Raw genomic sequence first — 19,599 nt, 5'->3', positions numbered from 1 at the left:
ATGTAGGGAAGGGTGACCATGCCCAGGCTTTCTGGCTTGGTTGTGTTTTTCCTCTTTGTTTCCCCTTTGTTTATGTTCTTCTGGACTGCTTCCTTTCCCTTTGGATCGGATCGGAAAGCAACAAATACCACCGTTGGATCAGGGAAGCAATGGAGATACGGAAACGTGCACCCCGGACTGTGAACCGGGATGAAGGGGCCTACATGCTATCCCACACCTGGGACACAGTCCTCCTCCATAAACTACCGGCCAGCAGGGGGCATGGTCATCCTACCTATCCAGGTGGGATGGCCAACCCTTCATAAACCAGCCATACAGCACGTCACAACAACATCACGTGACGTCTCTGAGGAAGACTGCAGGAAGCAGCAGTCGAAACTGTCAGGTATGACAAAATACACACAGTCTTTCAATAAGAAAAACTAATAGTTGATGTATATTTGTTGTAGACTTTTTTCTGCACTAAAAATACACTAAAGCCCAATTTATGCTTTGTCTGCCGACACTTTTGAAACGGTCGCCAACAGAAATGAGGACTTGAGTCGACACTTTCAAGTGTCGGCGAGCAGTGTCTGCTACCTTGAAATGAATGAACGTGTCCCCGCTATTTTTATCAGCCTGTCCTTGATGTATGACTTCGTGAAAATCACAAAGAACATTGTGACCAATTTCCCAGAGAGAGAGGAGGTGAGTTGTGTGTCGTTTATATGCGGCTGCAGCCAAGTACGTTACATCTAGCCTCCGAGGTGGTTTCACTGTGCGTTCCCTCTCTTCTCTTGGCTGTCTGCTTATAGCGTTCGAGTGTCACGTGACCGTTGAATTCGGCGACCATGTGCTGAGCGACACTTTCTAAAGTATAAATTAAGCTTAATGGCTAAACAGTATTTGCAACTGTTATGTCTCTTCAACACCAAAATAAATTACAATTATGCAACAACAACAAAAAAAGAGCATGACAATGTTATGTAAATGTAAAAAAAAACATGTAAATGTGAATGTAAATGTTTTCTCATCTGGGCCTAATCCTCTTTCATAAATCTAGGTTGACTGTTCTGATACCAGTTGGAGCATGCAATCACTCACTCACTCACTCACTCACACACACACACACACACACACACACACACACACACACACACACACACACACACACACACACACACACACACACACAAACACACATACACACACACACACACACACACACACACACACACACACACACACACACACACACACACACACACACACACACACACACACACACACATACACATACAGTACATAGGCTACATACATACATAGGCTACATGCATGAGCCCTTTATGTTAGATTAGAGGTTTTCAAAGTGGAAGGCGGGGCTCCAAACAGTTTCAGGGGAAGCTAGGCTAGGGGCTCAGTGAATGGAAGTGAAAAATATTACTTATCAAATAACATAGAATAGCCTAAATGTGTAGCCTACATGCAGAGCTTTTAATCTAGTCTAGCAAAGCAAGAAAGTTCAGAGACTTTGGAGAAAGTTTTCCCCACTTTCTCAGAGGCAGAAACAAATAAATGCCTTCAGAAATACCTTTTTTATGTATTTGGTTTTGGTGTAGTCAAACAGCCATGTCAGGCTATTTTGGCTCAATTGTTGAGTGTATCTATGGCATTGCCTGGGATCAAATAACATAATCATGATCCCATAGGCATCCAAGAATTTAGCAAAACTAAGCAAGTAAACTAAGGCAGGCCCGGTTCTACGGGGGTGCAAAAGCATGCATTGCACCCTTATTTTAATTGTCTGCATGCTCAGTTGAAAAGTTTTTTTTTTTTTTTTTTTTTTTTTTTTTTATAAATGCTACAGCTGCACACTTACTGTTTAAACTTGAATTATAGTTGTTGTTTTTCTTTGTTCTTTGATGTGATTTTATGGCTTTTTGGCACCTATATGTAACCTTTTAAGGTTGAGATAATTGTATTATCATGATATGGTCCAAATATTTCAGTAAAGCACTTGAAACACTTGAAATATTCTTGCTTGGGTGGTATCATTCTACTTGAAATGATGGTCAAATGCATTATTTTTAGTAAAATAACATGTCAAATTTTTAGGGCGGCCGGCCGGCCACCCAAGTGGGCCCGGCCTTTGGCCGGGCATCTGCACCCCTTCCTATGTAGGATGCACCCCTAGTCATCTTGTTCTGGAACCAGCCCTGAACTAAGGGGAGGGTCGGCACCTTTTTCGTCTGACTTTGAAAACCGGATGTGATAATGAGTCAGGAAAGGGTTAAATTTCCATAACGCCTCCACGTGGGGGAGGTACTACCGGGTACTACCGGTAAAAGCCTGGCATTTTTCTTCCTCGTCCCATAACCAGTGTTGCCAGATGGGAGGGTTTTCCGCCCAATTTGGCTGGTTTGGGGTGCATATTGTGCGGGGAGGAAATGGGCTTGGGCGGGTTTGGTTTACAGAGACACTTGTTCCCATAGACCTATATTTGTTTAGGCGGTTTTGTGTGCATTTTGGCGGTTTTCGAACAGTCTTTGGGCTGGAAACCATTAGCTGTATCTGGCAACACGCCCATAACATTAGGAACTGCGCAACGAGTGACTTGACGGACTTGACCAGTGAGTTAGGCATTACATGGGCATTACCGTCCACCCAAACAGTCAACAACAGGTAAGCCCAGTTTTTATTCTCAATGTTTGACTTCTTATGTGAATTAATGGAATGAAATAATGTAGCCTAGTTGTCTCCAGTGTTTTAAAATGATTTGGGCAGAGTTCAGAATGTGTTTTGAAAATGCTTTATCCAATAATTTCAGATAATTTAGATCAAGTCTAATCAACTTTTTTTTTTAAATTGGCGGACACATAGTCCATAGAAATCAGACACATACATAGAACAATGAAAAGAAAACACCCAAAGCACAGTAAAAACTATAAAAGGCACTTATACCAACATTTCCACATATGACTGATCTCATTCACAATAGGGTACTAAAACCAGGACTAGTCAGCAGCATGATAATGGCATTCTGAGAAACATTCAGTTGACAAATAAACTTGTAGGCTACATCACATTTTTCAAGAGCGCCTGAAAAGTGTTGACTCCTGCTACAAAACAGGTCACTGGCACTACTCCACCTGGGTGGGTTTGTCCCCCAGCAATATCCGCATGCAAGCATTAAGCAAACTGAAGTATGGGGGAGGCTTGATCTTCCAATTTTGCCTTATTTTGAATACTGTAATAGGTTAAATTCTGAAAAATCTCCATGGGATCTAGATTGCCATTGTTAATAGAGAGGTTGTATCCCCTTTGTTTAATACCACCTATTAAAATGCTGTTAGGATCTCTAATGTGATGCAACTTGTTCTTGTTCGCGGACGACTCAGCCCTGCTGGTCTCTGACAAGAACAAGTTACAGGTTGAAAAAACCCTCAGCTCAGAACTCGGCAGAATCTGCACCTGGCTCGCTGATAACAAACTATCATTACACCTGGGTAAAACAGAGTCCATTCTCTTCGGATCAAATAACAAACTCAGCAAGACCGACGGCTTCTCAGTTACAGTGGGTGACAATATTGTCACAAGGAAATATGAAATTAAATACCTGGGTTCCATCCTAGAGGCAAATCTTTCCTGTGACAAAATGGCATCCAATGTAATCAAAAAAGTCAACCAACGAACTAGATTCTTGTACCGGATCTCCTCTCTGGTAAACAAGAATACCCTGAAGACTCTGGCAGGAGCACTCATTCAAGGGTACTACGACTATGCTTCCACCTCATGGTACCAAAGCACCTCAAAGGCGCTAAAAACAAAATTACAAACATCACAAAACAAACTGGTCAGACTACTACTTGACCTTACTCCTAGAACCCACCTCACCCCTGCCCACTTTGACTACCTAGGATGGCTTAGAGTAGACGACAGAGTACAGCAACTTGCAATGGGCCTGGTCTACAAGATACACTACACCACACAGGTACCCATGTACATGTCGGAATACTTCCCAAAGGTCAGTGAGTACCACGCCCACAACACCAGAGGGAGTTCCACAAATCATGTGCAACCCAGATTCGGCACAAACAAGGGACTAAACACATTTCGCAATTATGCCACAACAATGTGGAACGCCCTACCCACAGCCGTAAAAAGATGTGAATCCCTACCCACATTCAAAACCGCTCTTAAAGAGCACCTACGGGAGGCTGCAATTCGAAACTGGCCGCCGTAAATGTCCAAACCCAAACCCCCCCCCCCCCCACCCTCTCCTAATAGACAGTCTCCTCCCCACCGTATGTATTTGTATTATATTTTCTCCCCACCGTATGTATATTTTTTCTCCCACCCACCCACCCCCTCCTAATGTACAGTCTCCTCCCCATCATATGTATATATTCTCTGTTAGGATCTATGGGTAACAGTACTGTATATTTGCATATCGTATATGTCACAAATGTAACAGTACTATATACCTGTATGTCATGTATGTCCCTATGCCATAAATGTCATGATGTCATGTATGTTGTGTATGTCATAAATGTCACTATGAATTGAAAATTGGGGGCCCTGATGTAAACAAGACAAACGTCTTTCTCTGGTCTGCATCCCCTTAACAATTGTGTGTATGGAGCCGTACTGTATTGTACCCATTCTGCAATCTGTTAAATAAAGTTTTCATTCATTCATTCATTCATCCATGGCATTGCAGCCTACTTCACGGTGAATAGCAGCATGTTTGGCTTGGTTTTGGCTTGCCAGAATGTGAACAATTTAAAAATGTCATTACAAAGTGAAAATAATAATTTGGATGGGGAGCTTGTGAAATTGTAATGGGCAAGTAGTCCCATTCGTGATTACTACAGTACAGCAGAATAAAATGCAGCTAATATCACACAGTACATTTTTCTGACCCACAATTCCTATTGTCACATTTTTGTATCACTATATGATGAATTTCAATATATCATCCCATCCCTAGAGGCACGTTGTCCCAATATCACATATCATAACTTAATCTCTTGGGAAGAGAGCAGGGGAGGTGGAAGTGGCCACTTCTGTCTCCTCAGAAGGGATAAACAGTGGGACCTCCTCTCTCACCTGACCTCAGTTCAATGTACTGTGAGTCTGTGACCTCGCCCAAACGGTTCCTCTTACAACTGTGAGTCTGTGACCTCGCCCAAACGGTGCCTCTTACAGGGGTGCTGAAGAAAGGAAAAATATACGACATCCGAATATCAGCTCCCCCTTCCTGGCTCCCAACTCGGCTCACTGGATTCTACCGTTGTGGACATTGCACACACTGCTCAAACTCCTCTGACACTAAGGAGTTCAAAATCCCCCCACTATCAAGAGGGGGCGACATTGTAAAGAAACTCCTCTCTAGAGAAGCCTACTGGATCCACACTTTGAACACCATTGAGCCCTTTGGTCTTAATGAAGACAACAGTTTATCTTGCTTCCTGTGATTATTCTGTGTTGTATTTGTGATTGATTGATTGTATTTTGTAAGTATTTCCAAGTATTTTCTATGCATTTTTTTTCTTTCTATGCATTGCTTATATTCAGTCTTGTATTGCCCTGTTTTGCTTCCTGAGTAGAGGCTATGTGGTACCCTCTCATTGGCTGTGTGTTTTGATGACACTCTAACCATGCCCCACCAATGAGAGACTGGTTTTATCCTGGTGGGAGTATTTAACCAGTCATCTACACCATGTCTCTGTTTGACTCTGAAGAAGACACCTTGTGTGTCGAAACGTTAGTCTGCTTGCACTTATTAAATTGCCTTAACTTTGACCGTGTGCTCCAGATTGTTTCTTTCTCATGTGTTCACTCAGTCCCCTTTTCTGAGAAGTACCGGTTGGGCGCAGTTCGTCAGCTGAAGCGCGGATTTCCCTCTGTCCTACAATGACTTAACAACAACTTCTAAACAAATATTGCACTCTTCTTAACCATCAACACAATTTCTTCAAAGTGACATCTAATGACACTGCTGTTTATTCTCTTTCAGTGTCCAGGACCGACCAGGATGTCAGTGACCATGACCAAGGGTGAGGGGGTGACAGTTTTCACTGTGAACTCTAACCCCAAAACTTCTTGCCCTCCAATTTTCCAAATCCTCGGGGCCCTTTGCTACAGTCCAACATGCTGCTCAGTGACGGAGCGTCTGCGGAGGATCCAGAGTACTTCTCAGTCCGCACTGGGGGTGAGAGGCACAGCTCAAATACACACCATGCACATACACACTACAACGTTGTAGCCTGCGTTGTGTTGACAGTTATGCATATGCAGTTGTGCGGTGGTAGCATGGAGGGGGGTGTTTCCAGGATGCTGGATTACACCGTTAAGCCTTCTTGAGGTGTCGTGGGCCTAACTTAATGAAACATCGGTGAAGGAAGGTGCCCACTAGGCATGGGTCGATTTCCGGTTTTACCGGTTCGGTTTGGTGTACGAGCCCAAACCGGTTTGATCACGTGCGAACCGAAAAAACATTTCTTTTTTTTTTTTTCTTTTTTTGCCAGTCCATTCTGATTGCCCTATTGTTCGTATTAGCCTCTTCTCAAGTTGCACTATTAGGCAAAAGTCTTATTTTGTTTATTATGTTGATGTTTGAAGAAAAGTTAAGCTGAATAGTTATGAGAAATAAAAACAGTGTGTTGTTACAGTTAAAAGGTTCTGCTTATTTGTATTCAGTGTTCGTGCTGGTTGGCAGCATACCAGCTTAGAGGTGCATTATCGCCACCAACTGCAGCCGCTTTGATACGTGTTTTTGGGGAATATCGAACCGGTTTCAAAATGTTCAAACCGACCCATGCCTAGGCCCTATATTGTGTGAATTTGTGAGTTTTGAAGTTTATAAGGCAGCTCATCTGTAAGCCAATCCATTCTGATTGCACTGCTTGTGTTTTTATTAGCCTTTTCTCAAGTTGCACTATAGGCAGAAGTCTTATTTCATTTATTATTTTGATGTTTAGAAGAAAAGTTGAGCTGAATAGTTATGAGAAATAAATACAGGGTGTGTTTGTTACACAGGTGTCCTGCTTCTTTTTATTCAGTATCATTGCTGGTTGACAATACCAGCTTAGAGGTGTATTATCGCTATCAGGTGGACTGAAGTTGCACTACAGACAGTTATGGGCCACACTCGGGAGCCCTGCTTAATTTTTTTTTTTTTTTTTTTTTAATTACAAAGAAAATCGGTATACCGGTTCGATCCGGTTTAGACGGCAATATCGAACCGGTTTTAAAATTTTCAAACCGACCCAGCCCTACTGCCCACTTGAAAACCCCAATGACATGCTTCATACTGCTGTTGGCTAGGGTAGGTAACTGGTGATTTGTGTCTTGTTTATTAGTTTGTTAGCCTGTTAGCTTGTTTTATTCTGGATTGGGCTTCTAAATGTGTTTTTCCTCGGATTTTGGCACAAGGGATAGTAACATCTTGTCCTGTGTATTAATTAATACTAAAGCTAGCTTAGGCTAGTGACTGTTGTGAATAGTGCAGCTGACAACTAGGGAAAGACCTAGTGACAGCATGGAAAGACAGCTGACAGGAGGGATTAGACCCCACCGGGGCTGCAATGGGTTAGCTGCTCATTGTGGCAGTAGCCAAGGCCAATAGGCCATTGGTTACACCCAAACTTGCTACGAAACAGAATTATAAAAAAACACCCCTAGAGTCTGCGAGAGCGGGGGCGGAAGATGACTCACCTATGGTTGACACGGTTATTGACTCTGGAACGGACTTGACTATGAGTAGGGAAAACATGTCAGTGGAAGCCACTAGTTCAGATGTAGATGGGAAGAAGCGTCAGGTTTGCTTGTGTGGCTGGCAGAAGGTAACAACTTTGAGGGGCCTTAGAATCCATCAAGGCAGGAAGAGGTGCTTGGTAGAGGGAACACAGGGACCCCGCATTGATAATTATTTCTTAAGAAGTTTATCAAGTCAGTCGGGTGAAGTCCAGCGACAGGAAGTAACCCACAGCTCGCAGGACATCAGCACCCCTGATGTTGAGGCAGGTTCTAGCACCGAGGAAAGCCGAGAGGCCAGTCAGCCAAAAAGGGAGAAGATTAGCGGTCAGAAGCCTAGAGTTAAGTGGCCAGGTGCAGCGGAAAGTAGGAAGTGGGAAGCTATCAATAGTGATTTGGTTAGGATGTTAGAGAAGCTTAAAGGAACTGCTGAGAGTAAGTTGGAGATAATGGGAGATCGTATTTATGATTATGGTAAGGAAAGGTTTGGCGTCTTTGAGAAAAGGAAGAAACTAGAGGGTGAGGTAGTTAAATCTAGGTGCCAACAAGAGATAGATAGACTTATCCAGGAGAGAAGACAGCTTAAGAGGCAGTGGAGGAAAGCTACAGAGGTTGAGAAGGAAGGCATTGATTGCTTGCAGTCAGATGTGAGGGAGCGGTTGGTAGTTTTAAGAAGAGCAGAGAGCATTAGGAAAAATAGGAAAAAGAAAGAGAGAGCTAGAATAGCATTCTATAAGGATCCATTTAGATTTGTGAAGTTATTGTTTAGTAAGGAAAAGAATGGTAGCCTTATGGTACCTAAGCAGAAGCTTGAGGAATATTTGGAGGAGGTTCACAAAGATAGGGAAAGGTTTAGAGAGATGACAGTCCCAGCTGATATTCCACCTATTGGTGAAATAGAGAGCCAGTGTGATGATAGCCCACCAAGGTGGAAAGAAGTTCAAGAAGTAGTGAGACGTGCAAGGGCCTCTTCAGCCCCGGGTCCTAATGGAGTCCCCTACCGGCTGTATAAGAGTGCTCCAGATGTGTTGCAGTTTCTATGGAAGCTGATGAAGGTAGTCTGGAAGAAGCAGGTTATTCCTAAGGCGTGGCGCAGAGCAGGGGGAATCTTCAGAATCAGAATCAGAATCAGAAAGATTTTAATGATCCCCGGGGGGAAATTGGGACAAGTTACAGTAGCTCGCTCACAGAACACACATAGCATAAAATAGACAGTAGTAAATGCAATATTAAGCAAATAAGCAGAAAAACACAACATAGCATAGAATAACTAGTAAATGCGATAGAAGCAAAAAATAAGTAGAATGTCAAGTAGCAAAATACAAATTCGTAGAGTAAGTATACATTCCGTGTCAATTATCATTATTGCACCCTGGCCTTATATTAAGTCGGCTTGCCCTATACGTTACACGTGGCTCAGCCATGCACAGTTAACCTATCGGCTGGCTCAGTCTCAGGGAGACTGAGCGTCTCCGAGGTGCTCTTTTAAGAGAGGCATTAAATAGACCAATGGCCACAGGCAGGAATGATTTCCTGTGCCTCTCCGTATTGCATCTAGGTGGAATCAGTCTCTCACTGAACGTACTCCTGTGCTTGACTAGCACGCCGTGGAGTGGGTGCGAGTCATTGTTCATGATGGAGCGTAGCCTGGACAACATTCTCTTCTCTGACACCGCAGTCAGAGAGCCCAGATCCAGCCCCACAATGTCCCTGGCCTTACGGATCAGTTTGTTGAGTCTGTTGGCATCCGCTGCCTTCAGCCTGCTGCCCCAGCACACAATAGCATACAGGAAGGCACTAGCCACTACCGACTCATAGAACATCCTGAGCATGGTCCGGCAGACGTTGAAGGACCTCAGCCGTCTCAGAAAGTAGAGACGGCTTTGCCCCTTCTTGTAGAGTGCATCAGAGTTCTTAGCCCAGTCTAGTTTATTGTCAATGTACACTCCAAGGTACTTGTAATCCTCCACTATGTCAACACTGACCCCGTGGATTGAAACAGGGGTCACCGGAGCCTTGACCCTCCTTAGGTCCACCACTAGCTCCTTTGTCTTTGACACGTTGAGCTGCAGGTGGTTCAGCTCACACCATGTGACAAAGTTGGCCACCACATCCCGATACTCATCATCGTCGCCATCTTTGATACATCCCACTATCGCAGAGTCATCAGAGAACTTCTGAAGGTGGCAAGACTCTGTCTGGTAGGTGAAGTCCGTAGATGGTGAAGAAGAAGGGAGAGAAGACCGTCCCCTGTGGTGCTCCCGTATTGCTTCATTCCTAAAGAAAGGGACTCGTTAGAGATAAGTCAGTTTAGACCTATCAGTCTACTTAATGTTGAAGGGAAGGTTTTCTTTAGTGTTGTGGCACAGAGGCTGTCTAGTTACCTAGAAAAGAATAGGCTAATAGATACTTCGGTGCAAAAGGCTGGAATTCCCGGCTTCTCCGGGTGCTTAGAGCACACCAGCATGATCTGGCACCAAATCCAGTCAGCTAGGCGTGAGAAGAGAGACCTGCATGTAGTATTCTTGGACCTGGCTAATGCTTTCGGGTCAGTGCCGCATAGTCTGTTATGGGAGGCCTTTGATTTCTTTAGAGTGCCAGGTAGTATAAAGAGCTTAGTTAAAGCCTACTTCTTAGATATTCAACTCTGCTTTACCACAGCAGAGTACACTACAGCTTGGCAGCAGCTGGAGATAGGCATTATGGCAGGGTGTACAATTTCCCCATTAGCTTTTACCATGGCAATGGAGATCATTATTAGGGCTTCAAAATGGGTAGTTGGTGGAGAAAGGCTGCACCGTTTCGAGCAGACTGGTCTGAGGAAGAGCATGCAGTCTCGAAACGTTACCACCGGTGCAATCAATAATTCACTGGAGCTCTTGCAGTGTGCGAGATGTTTTATTTATGTTTTATTGTTCCATTTGAAGAGTGAACCAGATCAGCTTGGCATTTCTTCAGCTCAGGTGAGGTGTACCCCACCTGACCAGCCCTTAGAACACTGCATTAGTGCCGGACTAATTAGTCCTCAGAACATGTCAGATTTGTGCTCAATAAAGGGTTGTGTTTTTTAGATTAGTGTGTATATATTAGTGTAGTACAGTATATAGTTTATCCTTCAGTCCTGCTCTGCTAGTTGACTTCATCTCTCCTATGTAGCAAAGAGAAAACCACTTGTCTCTTCAAAGCCCAGCAAAGAATAGATAATGAAAGGAAAACACACTAAAAACACAATCATATTATTATTTTGTGTCACGACTGACTGTCAATGTCTTTTTGTTTGAGAACAGTCAAGATTCCCTGTGAGAAGCCCCTCATTCATCTATGGCCACAGAGCATTTTGAAAAGCTAGCTTAGAGACAGTCGGCGTGTGTGGGAACGCCCACAAAATGTTATACGGCCGGTGCGCGAGTGGGGTAAAACCGTCCATCTCAATAGGCTGACTCACCAAAGGAAGGTGCTGCGGCTCTAACTACAGTTTTGGGGATTCTAGAGCAGAACACAAGACGTCTATTCAGATGTGCGTTTACTGCGGTGGTTGAATCCCTGATCGTGTCTGCCTGGGCTGGGCTAGCAGCTAAATTCTAACTTTGCTGAATGGATAGAATGGGGAATTTACCCCACCCTGACCACGCCCCCAGCCAGGCTGAGCCAGCTAACCCAGCGTCTATGACGAGACATCGCCTCAACCTATACAGCCATTTCCGACATTTACAGTCACATATGCATGTTCTGAATGGCAACACATTATGTTACTGTGATTATACTTAATCCAACTAAGAATGTAATCATGCAAATAATTGCACTAAGATAATCATAGTATGCCTAACTCGCATTACTGTCTTAATCACATTACATTTTTGTGTGTGGATGCTAACATAGTCAATGTGTGAGGGATTTTCCATTACACTATTCCTGCTCTGTACTTGTTGAGCGCAACAGGTAGAAGCCAGCATGAAGCTCAAACACCTGAGGGTGGACAACAGTGTTGTTTATTATATTTGATGTTAAATACTGTGTTTTCTCCTTCACAGGCTATGCAGATTATGGTGGGGTTGCTCAACATTGGCCTTGGGGTCATCCTCACCTCCAGTGGTGGCTCTTCTTGGGAAATGGATTGTTACGTCTATCCTTTCTGGCTTGGAGCTTTGGTAAGCAGGGGGATATGTGTATGTTTGCTGGTTCAGTTTTATCTAGGGCCATATGATTTTGTTTTTGTTTTTGTTTCCAAATTCCAGTCTTTGGCAGATAAATCACAAGGCTCTCCTACCACACTGGGACACCTGCATGCAAACATTTTAAAACCATGTTTGAATGCTCTGGATTAATACCAGGAGCAGCTTCTGGGTGTTAAACCCGGAATGATTTCTCAAAAGCCCTGGAACTTTTGGGTTTCTAAAATACTTATTTTATGTAATTTCTTTATGTAATTTCCCCTCAGTCTCTTGGCATTGTTGGAGATCATTGATTTGCAAATAGAGCAGCCCAGATTATTATGGCATGGATTCAAATGTAGCAGATTTGTCAGCTAAACCTTCAGTCTCTGAACTCTACTCCAGCATAGTATAACAAAAATAGGTTTCAAGATACTAATGCTATTTACATCAAAGGCCTGCCCTACATGTGTCATGTAAAAAAATAGTAACATCAGACAATGTTTGTCTCTTTTTAGGTGGCAGGAGTGAAAATAGTAGTCATAATATATAAAATAATAGTCATCCTCCACATTTGTTTTGCTATGGTTTCAGAACGATGAAGACAGCTGGAGAACAATTAGATACAAAATAGGATGTACTGTAGGCTCGACTGCAAACTGTCTGGATCGCTAACAAGCCTAACAGCTGATGATTATATGAAGTTCTAAATGAACTATTAATTAATTATTAGTTCAGCAGCTTGTCCATGGCTTTGGTTTCAAAGCCTGTTGGTCCAAGCTGCCTGAGATAATATAGATAACATGAGATGATAGAGATAACATGAAATAGCGATAACATGGGATATTAGAGCAGACAGGTGCTCAAAAAAGCTCTGTCCATCCGCACAGACAGCGCCCACCCACTCAGTTCGGAGTATAGGCTACTGCCATCCGGCCTTCGCTTGTGTGTCCCACGGACCACCAAAAACTGGTACAAATATTCCTTTGTCCCTTCCTCCATCCGAGCAGTGAATGCTGCTGGAGGAAGGAAAAAATGACTGAGGAAATAATGTTTAATTAATCTGCTGTACCAGCAGTTGGCTCTTTTATGTTCTTAGCTCTTCTTATGTTTTTAATTTGTTTTACTTGTTTTATACTGTTTTATCCGCCGTATCATCCGCTGGCTCATCCCGATCTTAAGTTCTTAGTGTCGTTTTATTTTATTTTATCGGCCGCATCAGACGTATGCTCTTTTATGTTGGCTCATCTTATGTCCTAATGTTGTTATATCCTGTTTATTTATGTCATTGTACGTATGGTATTGCACTTCTATGTTTATGTTTCAAGCCTCTATGCCTGCTGTAATCCAATTTGCCCTCTGGGACATTAATAAACTACTTGAACTTGAACTTGAACTAGAGAGAACAAGATAATGAGATAACATGAGATAATAGAGACAACATGGGGTAATAGAGATAACATGGGGTAATAGAGATAACATGAGGTAATAGAGATAACATGGGGTAATAGAGATAACATGGGGTAATAGAGATAACATGAGGTAATAGAGAAAACCTGATATAGTAGAGATAACATGAGATAAAGATAATTAGAGAGAGATAACATGAGATAAAGATAACTAGAGAGAGATAACATGAGATAATAGAGACAACAAGATAATGAGATAACATGCGATAAAGATAAGAAGAGGGAGATAACATGAGATAAAAAAATAACATGGGATAACAGAGATTATATAAGATAATAGAGATAACATGCGATAATAGAGATAACATGCGATAATAGAGATAACATGAGATAATAGAAATAAGATGACATAGCGATAACATGAGATAATAGAGAGAACAAGTTAATGAGATAACATGAGATAATAGAGATAGCATGAGATAATAGAGATAACATGAAATAAAGATAACAAGAGAGAGATAACATGATATACGGTAATAGAGATAACATGCATATAAATTCTGATTTAGGGCTTGTTTTCAAGTAATTAATACTTTTTGTCTTCTCTCTAGTTCATTGTATTTGGAATCATGTGCATTTTGTCGGAAAAGTTCCCCAGTCCATGCCTGGTGAGTATTTTGCAGTATAGTGCAGAGCCCCTGTGTAGGCTCATTGCTTTGCTCTAGGGAACTTTGGCAGAGTCCTCAGTCCTGCTGCCTCTGTAAAACATATGGAAATACTGGGATTGTTCTGAAATCTGTATGTTATTTGACTTTGGTTACGTCCTAATACTGTAAGCTGCATAAACATGTTATCTGCCAACTCTTCTACCTTAGGTCATTGTCAATGTGCTTTTCAATCTGGTGGGAGTTGCTTTCGCCATTACGGCTATCGTATTCTACTCCATTAACTTGGCAAATACCAGAATGTATTGGCTGTGCGAACGTGACGTGGCACGTAATAGTGGCTGGTACTACAGGACAACTCCAAGACCAACTCAAAGTGATGAGCAGAGGGCCATGATGGAGAAATGCTTGGAGGGCAAAGAGATTATTCTAGTAAGTGTTGAAAATATCTGGGCAAGACCCAAATTACAATGCAGTTGTATAACTGACAAGGGGACATTTCAGGGTTTAAAGGTACATTCAGCAATGTTTTCGTGTTTAAATAAGTGTTAAATGGCTCTATATTCTGACAGCAATCACTGAAATAGAGTGTTTGGTCAGTGGCTTGAAACCCCCAACCCCCCGCTGTCCTCTATCTCTCTCCTGTAGTCCTGTATGCAGGGCGTACGTATCTCCGCAACCGGATGGGAGCATTGGACTCGGGGTGAAAAAATAACAAACTAATAAACTTTTCTCTGATTGGATAAAAATTGGCGCAGACCTCAAACTATCCAATCAGAGAAAAGTTGACATTTTCTGGGAAATGGAAGGTCAGATTGCGATGCCTATTAAGGACTATATGTATTTTTTCACTCCGAATCTAACAGAGCCATCCCTGAATCTCTACAAGTTATGGTTGCAGAGATACAGTACGTCCGCCCTGCATACAGGACTACAGGGAGACATAGAGGACAGCGGGGGGTTGGGGGTTTCAAGCCACTGACCAAACACTCTATTTCAGTGATTGCTGTCAGAATATAGAGCCATTTAACACTTACTTTAACACAAAAACATCACTGAATGTACCTTTAAAATGATTTAGACATAATCTCTTAAAAGTTGATTCACACACCATTCATAGCCATACGTATGGGTAACATGTACTTTTCAAATCAAGATGATAAAGTGCTTTACAGAGAACAAAACAGTAAATAAAAGCCAATTAAATTAACTATAAAAATGGTAGTCTTCAATTAAAATTGGGTAAATAAAGAAAACTGCAAAATACAAAGAAAACAGTTCAAGTATAAAACATGGCGTTCAATAAAACCATGCACAAATGTGTTTTAACATTTAAAAGCTGACACTGGTGCTTCTGCCCCCCCAGATGCTTTTGAGATCCATCAACATTGTGTTGATTGTGGTGTCAGTCCTTCAGCTCTGCCTCGTCCTCAGCTCTGCTGTCCTGGGGGTCAAGGCTCTGAGGAAGAACACAAAGGAAGAGAGCAAGGTACAGTGTGCAGAATTGTATTCTTTTTTTATTAAACCTTTATTTATCCAGGAAAGGTTGCCTGAGCACATGTTCTTTTCACAGTTCCACACACTCACACCTGGGAGCTGTCCAGTACAACGCAGTCTTCAGCCCCTTTTACACAGCCTGTGAAAGCTGCGATCGTTGCGGCATCATTGCGCCTCGCCTCCTGTTTAAAAGTCACAAGAACGGAATGGCGAGTCATTTTGTTACGCCTTTTATTCCGGGAGTGGAGGTATCAGCCCCGAATCAACGTCTGTTTAAAAGGGTAACCTGCGGGAAGGCGGATCGAAGGGGGGGAATTGCGCTGTTTACTGCAGTCTCATCTGTGCACGTTAATTCCCTTCTGAAAAACAACTATAGTGTTCCTGTGCATTTATAGCCGACTAAATAGCCTATATTGCAACAAATCCATAACTCCATAGGAATATTATAATACGTTTGACTTTACGGCCATCACAGCAATAAAAAGGGGAAAGGCATAAGTGAAAGTAAAAGTAGCCTATACGATCCATGACTGCAACAGCGCCATGGAGGAATGCTCCGTGCCACACGTGTTTATTTTGCGTCTGCATTGGTGAGTCGTGGGATTCCCTCTCTGTCAGTCTCTCCTCAAAACAATCCACAATCCAGCAGGTAGGCTTTTTTGTGTGTGTCTGATAAATCCCTCTGGATATCCCCTCTGATCAGCGCGAGTTCACATCTTCATGGCAATGATAGAATGTCATGCCAGAATGCCTGTGTAAAAACATGTGTGAGGCAACACTGCACTCATTGCCGGACTATCGGCTAGTTCCCAGCGAAGTGGACTGTACAGGGTATTCAGCCATATTACTGACAATCGCTGACACCATTACATGGCTGCATACCCTGTGCAGTCCACTACGAAGGGGAGCTACTAGCAGATCGGAATGCAGCCATTGTGGGTCTTCCTAACAGCAATATTGTGGGATCTGTGTAAAAGTGGCTTTCTACTGCTGGAGCCTGAACAGCTCCATTGAGGATTTAAGTCAATTACATTTGAGAGAAAGTTTCAGGGTTGCCACCACCTTTTATCCAATCAGGAGGCAGAACTCCACACAGAGGCGGGCCTCTGTGCACATCCACATAATGGGAGGGGGATGTTTGAAAAACGAAACTTAAGAATCCAGTCAAACTGGGCAAATCGCTGACAGCACCTTTAATAGTGTGTTTTCAAGGAATTGTTGGCAGTAGTTGCTGAGAGACAGGCGACTGTTACTCAGGGGGGTTCCTGGTCTGTAGTTGCTGAGAGACAGGGGACTGTTACTCAGGGGGGTTCCTGGTCAGTAGTTGCTGAGAGACAGGGGATTGTTACTCAGGGGGGTTCCTGCTCATAAAAACACTTTTCTAACTTCTAGCTATCAATTTGACTTAAAGGATACGTTGGGTGATTTTGGACTATAGGCCTAAGGTTTCTCTTACATACCTCTAGTACTTGACCTGCAGAGAATATAGAGAGCCAAAGTGAAACGTCTTCCTGCTTTCTCCCTGTACCAGCACTCAAAAAAATATGAATGGCAGTGAACGGAGAATAACGTTACTTTTTTGATCCCGTTTGAATCAACCCGATCTCCAAAAAAATAGTAAAATAGCAACGTTTGTGGACCAACGTTGCTATGTTACAATTTCAGCTCCGAAATTGTAAAATGGTAACGTACGTTTCTACAGGGGTGGGTGTGGTTTGGGCGTGGTTTACAGAGATTTTCTGTTTCTAACCCCTCTTCTACAGTCTTGTTACCCTGTAGTTACACTATAAGTACAGTCTTGTTACCCTGTAGTTATAATATAAGTACAGTCTTGTTACCCTGTAGTTATACTATAAGTACAGTCTTGTTACCCTGTAGTTACACTATAAGTACCGGTACAGTCTTGTTACCCTGTAGTTATACTATAAGTACAGTCTTGTTACCCTGTAGTTATACTATAAGTACAGTCTTGTTACCCTGTAGTTATACTATAAGTACAGTCTTGTTACCCTGTAGTTATACTATAAGTACAGTCTTGTTACCCTGTAGTTATACTATAAGTACAGTCTTGTTACCCTGTAGTTATACTATAAGTACAGTCTTGTTACCCTGTAGTTATACTATAAGTACAGTCTTGTTACCCTGTAGTTATACTATAAGTACAGTCTTGTTACCCTGTAGTTATACTATAAGTACAGTCTTGTTACCCTGTAGTTATACTATAAGTACAGTCTTGTTACCCTGTAGTTATACTATAAGTACAGTCTTGTTACCCTGTAGTTATACTATAAGTACAGTCTTGTTACCCTGTAGTTATACTATAAGTACAGTCTTGTTACCCTGTAGTTATACTATAAGTACAGTCTTGTTACCCTGTAGTTATACTATAAGTACAGTCTTGTTACCCTGTAGTTATACTATAAGACAAGTACAGTCTTGTTACCCTGTAGTTACACTATAAGTAGTCTTGTTACCCTGTAGTTACACTATAAGTACAGTCTTGTTACCCTGTTGTTACACTATAAGTACAGTCTTGTTACCCTGTAGTTACATGGTTATTTGCGGGCTGTATTCTAAAGCGTTACCTTTTTTTCTCCTTAGTGCTTTGATGACCAGGAGAACTACAAACCACTGCTGGAGGAAGTCACCACTGACCCCATAGCCTAAACAACATTCTCTGCTTTCTGCTATCACTTGTGCTGATGTCCTGTGCATTTATATGAAACGAGCTGGTAGGGCTGGTTTCTCACAGTGGCTGCTTATACTAAAAATGTTTGCATTTATTGGTATCTCGGGGTTAGGGTTGTAATGCTTTTTTGGTGTCATTAGCACTTCTATCCCATTGATTATTATAAATGTATGTCTGTTTACTCAAGCTATATATCGTACAGTTGATTTGTTTGTAGATGAACAGGAAGATTGTTAATTTCCAGTGTGAGATTGATGGACAATTTTTTTCTTAGAATTGATATCCATTATCTTGACAAGATCAATCCCTATGTATGTTAAGAAATGAAGGCATCCAAACTGTTGACAGCTGCAAGTATAAATGCAACACCATGAGCGACACTTTCTTTTTCGTCGGCGACCATGTGCTGAGCAACACTTTCTAAAGTATAAATTAAGCTTAATGGCTAAACAGTATTTGCAACTGTTATGTCTCTTCAACACCAAAATAAATTACAATTATGCAACAACAACAAAAAAAGAGCATGACAATGTTATGTAAATGTAAAAAAAAACATGTAAATGTGAATGTAAATGTTTGCTCATCTGAGCCCTGTACTACGAAACTAGTTTAACAGATCCGCGATAAGTCCCTTTGATCTGGTTTGACTGAACAGGATCAAAGCTATCTAGTTAACTGATACTACGACGCTGGTTTTCTACTGTGTAAATGGACCTGGGATCTGCCTGTGCACGCGCACGTTTTTCGCTCGTGCACAGGCGCGCGTCCACGCGAAAGAGGTGCGCCAGCCAATCACATTATGAACAGCTGAGTTGATCCACGCCCACACCCATTTCCACACCCATTTCCTCATTGAATGAAAAAGCGCAGCCACAGTGGGATCAGAGATTTTAGCGGATATTTAATGTAACCTATGGCAGAATGAAAATCCGCGTTGGATATAGTTGGGGGAAGGACTGTCTAAAGCTGCCGCTTGTATTCACATCAGTCATTTGATTTATTTTGATCAGCGATTTCTGTCTCCTACAGCTTTGTGCGAGTGTAAATGTACATTAAATGTGTAATCTCAGTCTATAAATTTCCACAATCTGTAAGCCTATTTAGACCATAGATTTAGAAAGCATGCTCAATGAATAATGATCTCTATCACTCATTATGTGTGTGTGGTTGCACTGATCGAATAATTCATATATAGGCTATAATAATGATATCCTAATATAAAAGAGAAAACTGCTGGACTGAATTAAGACGATGCGGGCATACTTTTCATTGATAAAAACTAGCCTATTTTTGCTCATATATTGGCATACAGCCTACAGGACACAGTTCCAGCTGAAACATGCAAGAAGCCTGCATATTTAGTATTGGGGCTATCCCATATTTATCCCATCTATAGGCTTTTCTGGCATGTAGGAGAATATCACCCTCACTCCATTTGAGGCTCCGTTTAG

The 19,599-nt window shown here is 42.1% G+C and overlaps 1 protein-coding gene across 1 annotated transcript; it reads left to right on the top strand.

The window, feature by feature from the left end:
• Nucleotides 1–2,450: 2,450 nt before the first annotated feature.
• On the top strand, nt 2,451–18,522 carry LOC310786198 (transmembrane protein 176A-like). The gene is made up of 7 exons (XM_083647369.1): nt 2,451–2,661; nt 5,999–6,193; nt 11,769–11,885; nt 13,909–13,965; nt 14,173–14,394; nt 15,329–15,451; nt 18,061–18,522. The coding sequence occupies exons 1-7, from the start codon at nt 2,626–2,628 to the stop codon at nt 18,124–18,126; spliced, it is 816 nt and encodes a 271-aa protein (XP_083503495.1). The 5' UTR covers nt 2,451–2,625; the 3' UTR covers nt 18,127–18,522.
• The last annotated feature ends 1,077 nt before the right edge of the window (nt 18,523–19,599 follow it).

Source organism: Poromitra crassiceps (genome assembly GCF_964638095.1).
Source record: "Poromitra crassiceps genome assembly, chromosome: 1".
Lineage (NCBI taxonomy): Eukaryota > Metazoa > Chordata > Actinopteri > Beryciformes > Melamphaidae > Poromitra > Poromitra crassiceps.
Note: the sequence above shows the minus strand (reverse complement) of the source record. Positions and strands in the feature narration are given on the sequence as shown.

What these genes read in the sequence shown, in the direction of transcription:
- LOC310786198 (XM_083647369.1), top strand. Translation starts at nt 2,626, where the DNA reads ATGGGCATTACCGTCCACCCAAACAGTCAACAACAG. An exon ending in AGGGCAAAGAGATTATTCTA is followed by an intron (nt 14,395 to 15,328) that starts GTAAGTGTTGAA and finishes CTGCCCCCCCAG; the next exon opens with ATGCTTTTGAGATCCATCAA. An exon ending in ACACAAAGGAAGAGAGCAAG is followed by an intron (nt 15,452 to 18,060) that starts GTACAGTGTGCA and finishes TTTTCTCCTTAG; the next exon opens with TGCTTTGATGACCAGGAGAA.